The 12,071-nt window shown below is 33.6% G+C and overlaps 1 protein-coding gene across 1 annotated transcript in view; it reads right to left on the bottom strand.

The window, feature by feature from the left end:
- The window catches only part of LOC106716535 (dedicator of cytokinesis protein 3), a 45,157-nt gene extending 40,290 nt beyond the window's left edge, over positions 1-4,867 (bottom strand). The window contains exons 1-4 of the mRNA XM_045678465.1: positions 4,699-4,867; positions 3,583-3,666; positions 3,264-3,457; positions 807-955 (exon numbers count right to left, since the gene is read on the bottom strand). Of these exons, the coding sequence (XP_045534421.1) occupies positions 807-955; positions 3,264-3,457; positions 3,583-3,666; positions 4,699-4,735 (464 nt within the window). The 5' untranslated portion in view covers positions 4,736-4,867. The remainder of the gene's footprint in view (positions 1-806; positions 956-3,263; positions 3,458-3,582; positions 3,667-4,698) is intronic.
- Positions 4,868-12,071: the final 7,204 nt, after the last annotated feature.

The raw sequence follows: 12,071 nt of genomic DNA, 5'->3' as shown, positions 1-12,071 counted from the left end.
TGCCATTAAAGAGATGAAGCCGTGTAGATGCACCAGGCTTGCATTTGTATGACGAAAAATTAATTCCACTTTTTTTTATATTGACATAATTAGTACATAAGTTTATTTTTTTCTGACAGTCATTTAAGCCATATACAATAAGTGCCTTACGCAGTATATAACTTCAATGAATCTCCAAAATTCTTCCATATTAATAATTAAGGCATAATAGCATACTATTTAGGATACGTAGAGTAATGAAATTTATTATTGCAACTCTAAAATAAGAATCGATTAATTTTAATTTAAGCATTCCTAGATTAGATTCGTTTTGTTGTATTCAACATTATTTTTAGGAAGACTGCCTTTGTAACGATTTCTATATCAATGTAATTTCTTCTTGATTTAGAATAAAATGAATTATAATAGATCAGTGTTTTATTTAATACTTTATTTAATCAGAAAAATCACGTTAAATTACTGAGTTTTACAGATAGGTTGACATAATATTTGTAAAACTAAAGAATATCTTGTCTCAGAGCTATTTGTTATTTATTAATTTCCATCAGCCGTAAGCGGACAACAGTTAGCATCACCAAAAACCAAGCAATATTGCTTCGTTTAACTATACTAAGTTTCAGAATCTCCACTAATATTTTTGTAACCACCTTTATGGGTACCTTTAAAACTGCCAAGATACTAGTGACTAACTAAGCAAGAGTGGATATTGCTAGATTTAGTTAACATCGGTAATCGTCTTCTTCCATGCCTATAATATCAGTAAAATCCTTAACGTCACATCAAGCTAAAAAAAAAACAAGACTCACCTATTGCCCCAGTCCAATTTAGCTACGAGCTTCAACCGCAGCGCACGAGTTTGGTCCTGCGTGAGAGTGCCGGCGAGGAGCGCGCGTCGGCCACTTAACAGCTCTCGCATCACCTTCGCTACCGCACTGAATCTGTACGTTTCTCGCTCCTGGAAGTTATACGTCTATTAACAAAAAGCAAATTGCCTTCGGAACGGATCAAAGGATCTTGATGAAATTTGGCACAGATGTAGAAACTAGTCTGGAAGAACATAGGCTTCTTATTAAGTTTTTTTTAAATAATGCGCGGACGGAGTCGCGGGCAACAACTAGTATTAGCATAGAGAAAAATGAATACTAAAATAAAATGTTTTCATAATAAGATTTTTTGTAGGAGATAGTAAAAACTTGGAAATTGGAAAAAAATATTCATTTCAAGGTTTAAAGCGGAGTTACCTGAAATTAGTATGAAGCTTACGTCATCTTTAGAAAAACTTGGACCAGACAAAGTGTATGTAATTATCTTATTTGTATAATGTAATGTAAATATATATATAAATGTATATAAATGTAATACTAGTAATGAGAAGAGTCATTCAAACAAACACTAACTTAAACATTAACCAATGACTAGTTTACAATTCTAACTTATCTATAACACATATTTGAGACAATGGAACTTGTTAGGAAGTGTTTACACTGATGTAATGTTTTAATTTCTTCACATATAAAAAATCTCTACACTAATATTAAATTGCAGAGGAGTTTGAATTGTATCACCAAATACTTATTGAATTTAAATAATTAAAGCTCTATATTCGTTGTTTAAGAACATAACTATAAGAAAACTATATTACCCATTTAATAGCAGATGAGATGAGAATACAAAAGTTCAGTTAATATTTTATCATATTTCAAAAACATAAATTCTTATAAAACAGTTGAAGACGTAAAAAATTTGCTTTACAAAAACTTAATTTTGTGTAAACGCAGCCTTATTCCCTCTCCAGCTGTATCATCTGAAGACCACAAATCACACAAAACGACGTAACTTGACGGTTTTCGCGGAAGATCAGCGCTGAGTGTTTCAGAGAGGAGCACCCAGCATTCAAAGCTGAGGGAGGACCCTATCCGGTCAGCATTGCAACATTAATTATAAATGTTTCTTTATTCTAGTGTAATTTTAATTTTATTCTGTTTTATGTATTTTTAATTATTTTGTAATATGTTAGTTTTTAATTGCGTTGTAATGGTGCGAAGGATTAAATGTTATTTTATTTTATTTATTTTATTTATAGGTATAAACATATTAACGTTGAACAAAATTATTTTAGAAGTTTTTTTTTTTTTTTTTTTTTATAAGAGAAGGGGGCAAACGAGCAGCGGGAACACCAAGGTGTTCATCGACGCCCATGGACATCTGCAATACCAGAGGAATCGCAAATGCGTTGCCGGCCTTTGAGATGGTGATACGCTCGCTTCTTGAAGGACCCTAAGTCGTACTGGTTTGGAAATACCGCCGAGGACAGACCATTCCACAACGCGGCCGTGCGCGGCAAGAAATTTCGCGAGAACCGCACTGTTGTGGAATGCCAGCCATCCAGATGGTATGGATGGTACCTGGCGGTCTGTCGGGTCGTCCGATGACGAAACTCGTAAGTTGATAAGTAACAAGTGATATCTATTAAATCCATATAAAAATCCAAAAGTGCACATGTTCCTTTGAGCATGTTATTAGATATCCATACAATGAGATCACAAAATACCAACATGATAGGACAACTAACAGATAAACAATAATAAGTAAATAACAAGACAATAGTTATCATGTTTGAAACAATTGCGTCAGTTAACAACTGCAATATACACACTAAGGTATGACCAACATTTCGAAATTGTATTATATTTATGAACTATCATTATTTTTAATTGAATAGCAACATTTTGAATGTTGCGGCGCTGGGAACCCAAAGCACAACACTCAATGTTCTCCATAACAATTTGATCATGGACGGCAACAAGAAGGGATCCATATGTATGCGCGTCCAATTGCGCAATATAATAAATATGATCCGCGCGTCCATCATTTCCGGTCTGCGGACTTTGACCATGTTCAATGACATGATAGCAATTCAACACAAATCATATTCGGTTCCGGCCCATAATATATAGCAAACATGCGCACGCGCAAATTATTACACATTTATTATTTGCAATTGCTTTCTTATAATGGTGGAGAGCAAAAAATTTCATCAATCACAGTTGTTTAACATATAAACAAAAGAAATAAAGACATACTTGTACAGACATTAAAACATCTATATGTGGACAGTAAATACTGTTTTAGGAAAGGTATTTTCATAGATTATGTATGGGCAGAGTTATAAGTTAATATACATTAAATCTTAAAAAGAATTAAATGAATGTTAGCTGCTTTTGTAATTGGAATAAGATTAAAAAAGTTTTTCTTTTACATACCACATAAAGCTTTTTCCAGAGACGTGCCCAATCCCTCAAGACGGACGCTATCTCCCGAACCAGGGGATCATCTTTCAACTCCGCAATCGCAGTGGCACCTGATCCTTTGACCGTACATGGTCTAATTGATACGACGCACGCCGGGAATATGCCCCATGCCGATCTGTTTGTTGTACTAAAGCCTCTATACCAGCCTGAAAGTATGAAACATAACAATTTAGCATTTTGAATCAAAATTATATGAAAACATATGAAATTGAGTAAGTTTATGAAAGGAGTTCATAAACATTCATAATCGCACACTTAATGAAAGCATTACCTCCATTTTCTTCTAATATTTGCACTGTCTCTCCAATTTCCAAAGGTAATCCGGAACGTACATCTCCTTTCCAGTTGTAGACAGCTAAAAAAACTTATTTTTATTGAAAATATCAAAACTACTATTTTAGTAGATTATTTCAATACAAATTGTGTTACAAAAATTATACTAATATTATAAATGCGAATGTTTAGATGGATGGATGTTTGTTTGAAGGTATCTCCAGAACGACTGTATGGATCTAGATGAGGTTCGAAACAAATGCAGAACATAGTCTGGCTACTTATTTAGTTTTTTTTTTAATTCTGGTTGGACGGAGTGGTGGGTGACAACTATTATAACATAATTTATTTAATCTAGGGAAAAATAATTTATTTAATCTAGGTAAAATTCAACTGTTTGCAAATTGTAATAGCAATACATGCTTTGTTAGTCACATGTTAGTGTGTTAGTCATTTTTAATCTCATTTTTAGAAAGTATTTAATTTTTTTTTCTTAAATTTTTTTTTGAATGATGCTATTATTTATTATTAGCAATGATATATTTTAATTTACAAAAGTTCAAGAGGAGTCTTTATACATTTGTATAATTAAGAACATAGAATGTTTACATACATTATTTTATTACCTATTCACATGATTACTAAACATAGTGTAAAAAGTTCAATTATTATTAATCAGTTAAATGTAGTTAATTAATAAAAACTCTTTTGTAATTAACTTATGTTGAGGTTCTGTGAAATATATTGTCTATATGAAAAAAAGATCATTAAAAACTTGAAACTAACATACTGAATTATAAGTTACATTATATGAACTGCTTTTGAAAGAATGCCACATAGTATATAAATCTTCACAAATATTTAATCAGAATGCGGATATTTTAATATATAAATATTTTCTTACAGATATGTAAGATCTTTTGTGTAACAAAAGCATATTCCTTTGTACTACTTTATAGCTTGAAACCCAGTATATCTCGACGATAGGCGGAAGATAAGCAGAAAGAACATTTTATAATATTATTTATTAAAAATTCAAGACATGTCTTAACATTTCCGCTGTAATAGTAATCAGGATACATTAATTTTGATTAAAACTATATGTCAAACTTACCGACACCTAATTTAGGTGTTTTTGACGCAATCCACATTATTACGATGATACGTTTAATATATAAAATCAACACCACTTAAAGACATTACTGATAATAGAAATAAATGCAAAATTTTATCCAAAAACAATAAAAACAAATTGTACCACAGCTCTCATTCAACCTCTCAAATCTGTTGTTTTGCAGATTGATATAGAATAAAGAAAAAAACTACAGCAACTATAGATTGAATACTACAGGATATGCACTGATAATTGTGGTTAAATATACGTAAAAATTAATGAAACTGACATTAAAATGGTAATCTAACAATAATCATCGAATTAAAATATTTTAAGAAATAACTGTACATTTTACTTAAATTACTGCTTGATCGCCACAATTTGACTTTTACAAAAACTTAAATATATGGACGTTTCTTAATAAAAATCCATACTCTTTGTTTGTGACACTGACAGCTGACAGATTACAGTTGGAAACCGACACTGTCAAACTAGCTGTCAAAATAACAATTTTATCAAATAACAGGAACGTTTGATATATTTATATTATTAATTATTTATAAATACTTTGATTAGCATAAGATTATTTATGTTCACTGAAAAATAACTGTAAATCAGACAGAAGTTATTACCAGACAGTACAAAAGTTTATTAGTATCCGCGCCAATAGATTTGCGTGTGTTATACTCCTTTAAAGTATAAACACTTATATATTGTTGACTTACTTATTTAAGTTGATCCGACTACAGTAAAGAGAATTTAAAATGTCTGACGACTTTATTCCTTTAAATCAAAGTACTCCTGTACAAGAACGATGGCAGGGAAGAAATCAAAACTCATTTCAAAACAATAGGCAACAAAATTTTCAAAGGCGACGTGGTCATTATAATAATCGTTGGGGCAACAACTCTTCAAGAAATAGTTATACGGTATAAAAACCATTCTATTTATAACATAAAATTTATTGGGCGCCTATTGTTTGTAAGCCCATTCTTTAAACCACTTTTTACATTCAACATATCTAAAAGCCATCACATACTAGTGATGGTGTTGTTTTTATACTGTAATCGCTTCATTATTATTAATTTGGTAGATCTTCTAAACTAGCTATTCTCAGCTTATATTAATATGTTTCCATGCAATCAGTTTTGACTTACATATTTTTTAGTTATTTAAAACTGGCCGATTACTTGCTATTCATATTTCTTTTTTTGTGTATAGAGTCTTCTTAATTATGTATCACATTCACAGAGTGACAGCAATAGCAGTTATGGAAGAGATAATAACAAGAGCAACATTGATGCATATCTACATCCTTCAATGCTACAGGATCCATGGGAGCAACTACGGCAAAATAAAGAATGATTTAATTCAGCATATTAAAACTTTAACTTTTAAAACCTAAATCACACAACATGTATGACTATTTATATGAAGTTAAGAATAATTTATTGAATAAGTGTAGTAATTTGTGGGATATTTATTTCAATTAATTAGAATAAAGTATTTTACCAAGTAAATTTAAATAACACATGCAAGATTTAGTTAATTGAATATTGTAATTGCTGTTGTTAAATAAATTATGAAATGTAAAGTATTATTTGTAATATCATTTTAACATTATTTTTTTATATAACATAATAAATGTCATGATAAAGTTGAAAGATTTTTTTAATTGCAATTCCAGTTGAATTTAATTGCAGTTTCTGTAAAATACGAGAAACTATATTTTTCGTATTCAAGATCTGCTGTACTTCATTATTGAGGGCTTTGAGAGAGTGACATAACTTTCATTCAAATATGTCGAAGTCAAAAAATTATAAAACTAATACAATCGATCAATTGAGGCATGGGATTTTTTCGTCATGGTTATTCCACTGCTTCGTTCTATAGCTTTACATTATAAAATAAAGAATATAAAAAATAAAAGTATCGTTCGTATCTAAAAACAAAAATAAAAATAATTGAGTAAATTGCCCTAATCAATTCGGCTGGTGGACACCACGCTATTTCGAAATTAGGGACTGACGACTTTGTTACATGCAGATATAAGTCTATTATTGTATACGTTAATAATAATTTAATACCCAATGAAAGTAAATCAAATAAAATGTCATAATTTTAAATATACTTTTCTTAATAGCATCAAGAATTTTCTGTGATTAGCAAGTAAGGGGGGCAACTATCGACTCCTTATTCTTAGTAGTATGCATTTAATATTTGAAAAGTGTAAGAAACCTTTTACCTGAGACCTATACATATATGTATTAAGAATTTAGAATAGCGATAGGATAATTAAAAAGCGCGCGTTATAGACATACTCTATAGCAGGGATCCCCAAACTATTTGGGACAAGTGACTCCTTTTCCAAAATGAACTGTTACCTCAGGCCATAATACCTACTTTTAAGGCCCCCATGGCCAAATCCCCTACTTTTAAGATCAACCCCCTTATTCAGAATGGTCCGCTAACTTAAAACAGCTGCTACATAGTGTTATTTTTCATTCTGACTTAGGTGAATAGGAGAAGACAGAGTGAGAATTAACAATGCTTTAAGTTAGCAGAGTATTATTAATATGGGTCGATTTTTAGACCTCATCGACCCCCAAAATCTGTTTTCATTCATGTCGACCCCTAGGAATCCCTGCTCTATACTCTATGAAAAATGTACAGTATGTCAAATTTAATTTCACGTTATGGATTTTTCATTGTTAAGGGTTCTTCGTTGTTTTCATTCAGCTTAGCTATTCCAGGTCACAGACAGGCCATACACATGCGAACACTTTTGTGACATTCACCTCCAAAGGTTTTTCAAATCTCGATTTGTATTACGCTGAGTGTGCGTGGAGCAATTTTCACAACAGTTAATGCTATCAGCACGCGATCCGCTTTTATGAAAACATTAGCGTTGCGTCAACATGTTTTACAAATTTTTGTTACTTTTCCAATTAGACATACTATTTTAGTACATTTAATACGTAAGCTGACATGTAGAAAGTGTTTAAATTTATCGCTTATGCTTTAAAAGTGCTTATGTTGCCCCTAAAATAAAAATAAATGTATAAGTTGTTACATAGGTATAGATGTGTGATTGAGTAGCAAACGTATGCGAGAAGCTGATTCTACATCTAACAGTGTTTAATAAGTAAATACTATCATTTAATCTTTGAAAATTCAAGAATTGATAGACTATGTAATTGAATAACGTCGGGATTATTTAATTGTTTATTGTGGACGGTGGCTCACGAGCTCCGATACATTTCTGTATGCTAAGTATGTAAGCTGGATGCCAGAAAGCTCATAGAAATTCCATTAATTTACGGCCGCGTTACAGTAACGCAGTCTTAAAGTAGGTAAGCAAAGTTTGCGACCCACCCTCGTGCGGTTTTGACGGGCCTTTGTGTGGTTAGAGGAAGTTAGGGAAACCGACCTACGGAAAAGCTTATTAGGAATATTTTTCAAATCAAAAGTAAAATTTTTGTGTAAGCCGATTTAATTTTGAGTTTGTTATTTAAAGTAAACTTTTTGTAAAAAAGAACGAAATTCAAAGGAAGACTATGTCAACCGAAATTTTTCATAATAATTTCGTATAACTCGGCATATTCTAAAACTTGGTCAATGAGCTAAAATAGCTTTAGAGAAAAATTACGCAAGCGGTAAGCCGGCGTTACTACAATAACAGTTTATTGTAACTGACCACCTGTTCAAGTTAGTTAAATGACCATTGATACAGGTTCGCTAAAGGGTTAGAATCGCGAATGCGAGTACGTCACTAAACATCGACCTTATCGATGTCGTGGGCCACTAATAGGCTGACTGCCGACTCGGTTGCACCTCGGAAGCGGCTCGCACAGAATAATCGCATCGATCGCCAAAAAACTAACCCACATACGCACTGCCAGCGTAGCCGGAATTATTAATCGCGAGGAGTAAGTGGGCAGGCGAGGCGCGTGGGGTGTGGGGTGTGAGATCGGGGGTCGTGTCGCGAGCGGGAGGGCGGGCCGGCGCAGGCGCGCGGGCGGCGGGCCGCGGGCGCGGGCACTCCGCGAGGAAGGCTCGCGCGCTCCGGCCGCGTATCAGGCCCGGCGGCGGCGCGATGCGCGAGCAGCCGGCCCCGCGGCCGCGTCCGCAGGCGCCGCGCTAACCTGTCCCCATGCAGTGGCGCAAGCTAGCCAGGTTGAAGACTTCGCCGGGCGGACAGTCGCGCGCTCGGAGGATGCTCTGCTGCGGCCGCAGGAAGGTATGCGATCCGATCGATAGCGCGCGCCGAAACCGGCGCCCCTCCCGGCCCGGACGCGACGCCGACGCCGTTCGACGACCCCGCGCGCTACCACCCTAACTCCTAGCCTCTTTAGTTGTCCTGGTAACTTAAATCTCAAAGAGAATCATCCACATTTTCCCTTAAAAGTATTGAAAAATCTGTAATTAGCAAGTTATTATAACTATCTTGGCTTGTGCTTATTTAAAGCTTCTAATTAAAGTTGTTTCAATACATATGTTTTATGTTATATGGGATAAATACAAACGGTTAATGTTCATATCATCACCAATATACAGAAAATCTCCTAGAAAATTACCAAGTAAGCATTGGCAAGTTACTCAAATTGTCTTTCAACATTAATTATTGAATACGTATTTGAGTATGCACATAATTTTAAGCATAACTTTTGATCGTAGTTTAAGTCATTAAAATGTATGTATGTTACAATAAGGAGCGCACGCAGCGCCTAGGTTAACTGTGCTCTTTATCGCTCCTGAAGCATCATTCGCCATCTTGCGGACGTTTTAACGTGCGCCGAGAGTGGACCGCCTTTAAAATGCATATTTTATGTTGTGAACGATCTTAAAGGACGCTTGGCGCCGTTGATAACAGAAAAAAACGATTAAATTTAAATGATGTAATAGGTTATAAGTTGACATACTTTTGCTTGTCAATTATTTAGGTCACTCGAGTCACAATGGCCGAGTGGGTGAGTGAACAGCTTTCGACAGCAAGGAGCGTGAATTAATTTTCAAAGTAAACTTTATCATTTACTAGCTGTCGTCCGCGACTCTGTCTGCGTGGAATTAAAAACAAACTTAATAAGTAGCCCATGTTATCCAGACTATGATCTACATCTGTGCCTAATTTCATCGAGATCCGTTGAGCTATTCTGGAGATACCTTCTAACAAACATCCATCCATCTATCTAAACATTTATAATATTAGTAAGAAGTTAGATTGGCATCTGTGACAAATGGTGACATCATTAATCTTCTATATATATAAAAGAAAGTTGTGTTAGTTACACCATTTATAAATCAAGAACGGCTGAATCGATTTGACTGAAAATTGGTGAGCAGGTAGCTTAGAACCAGGAAACGGACATAGGATAATTTTAACCACGTTTTCTATTTTTTATTCCGCGCGGACGGAGTCGCGGGTAAAAGCTAGTCAATAATACTTTTGATAATATTGAGACGGTACCTATCCTTCTAATGTGTATTTTGTTCAACTACCACGAAATGTATCTTAAATTTCGTTCGAGTTTCTAACAGTATTTATTATGTTGAAGAAAAAGAAATCCATTATTTTAGGTAGATGGCTGCAGTGATTAATATCTCGTAAAGTATTGATCATATAATTTTATATTCATATTCGTTATAAGCATAACAAAACATATAGATTTTATTTTTATTAAGTTGTGAGTTGCAGGTCGTTAAAAATGTACGTCATCAAAAAAAAATAGTTTCATTTTACGATATTTTTTGAACGTCAAAATATAAACCAGACGGCTGAGACTGTGAATGGTGTTAATGTGGTGCGAAACTTTGAATGGATGGATGAATGTTTGTTAAAAGGTGTGTCCAGAACGGTTCAACGGATCTCGATAAAGTTTGGCTCAGATGTAAAATGTCATCTGGAAGAACACATATGCTAGTTACTAAGTTTTTTATTTTAATTTTAATTATTGCTTTTTATAATAAAAAAAAATATGACAACATTAATGTAAAAATGGCGGAAGACTTTTCCCCCAACCTGTTTAAAGTCGGACATATAGTAATAGTACGGATTACTAATGAAATCCAGGTCACATAACCGAAGTAGAATAATTAACGTATTGCTTAAACTAAATCCATATCAGTCGTAATATCGTGGTACGATAGAACAAAATTGAAAGTCGCTCGTATATAAATAAACTGACCTTTTCAAATATTCCACTTTAACCTCATTTATAGTTCATCCTTATATATTTTTCATAAACGATGACATTTATTGTTGAAATATTTGAATAAAAATATATTATCATTCTTCTCTATTATCTTTGAATAAATAAAACAGAGATATAAATATGTTTTAAGATCTTTCAGCTGTGAACACCCACGGTAAAAATAATGTTTAAGTATAGATTTTACTAGAAGATTGCTAATTTATTTGACTACTAAGTCAAGCGTTTTCAAACCTATGATTGAACACTTCATTAATTTAATTTGCATAAATATGTACATTATTATCAGACTTGTACGAAACACTACGTCTGTTTTAATCCGTTGTACTAAGTAAGCGATGTGCAATTCAACGTTAACGAGATAAGCAAGCAGTATTTCGTGTAATTAGAAACGAAAATTAAGCCGTATACTTTGATATTTTCGTGTTGCAATTCGTCTCGCATCGCGTCTCAACTTGTAAATAGAAGGAAACGTATGCTAACTGTGGAATCTAATAAGAGACAGTCTAAGGCTGAATGTAAGAAAATGAGAAAATGTGACTAAGATTTGTAAGCAAGGTTCTCGACGCTTTTTTCTCAGCGGTAATTAACGACGGAAGACTCATTTCCTTACCTAAAACTTAATGTCCATATGACTTTTTAGAAAAGATCGTTCCATTTATGTTACTCGTAATTCTTGAAAACATATATCTTTTCAACTATTTTTTATAATGACAGGTTTATTTCTAACATAAAATATTAATAAAAGGTATTTAGAATTACCTTTTAAATTAAGTGGGTTAAAGTGAGTACGCTATGCATAAATGTATAGTGAAATTGGAACGATCAGGTTTTGATGGTCGGTTGTAAAGTACTATGAAATAAAATCTAGCAACGCTGGCCCCTGGCTACGGTGAACTTGAGGCCGCGGACTGGGCGGAGTTGAAATCTAAATAATCACAGCCGTCCACTACACGAGTTGCTTAGTACTTAACATTCATAAAGACCGACAACTTGACAAATGTAGCACTTGTATGAGGAACTTCCAGCAGCTAATATCTGGTTCAAGTTTGACTTATTTGTTGTGTTTGTTTGAGGACATGTAATAATAGAGTTTGAATTATGTTTTGTGTATTGACTCAGTCTGTTGGCTTGAACTGAATATAATGTAATACAACAGATCAT

Source organism: Papilio machaon, chromosome 6 (assembly GCF_912999745.1).
Source record: "Papilio machaon chromosome 6, ilPapMach1.1, whole genome shotgun sequence".
Lineage (NCBI taxonomy): Eukaryota > Metazoa > Arthropoda > Insecta > Lepidoptera > Papilionidae > Papilio > Papilio machaon.
Note: the sequence above shows the minus strand (reverse complement) of the source record. Positions and strands in the feature narration are given on the sequence as shown.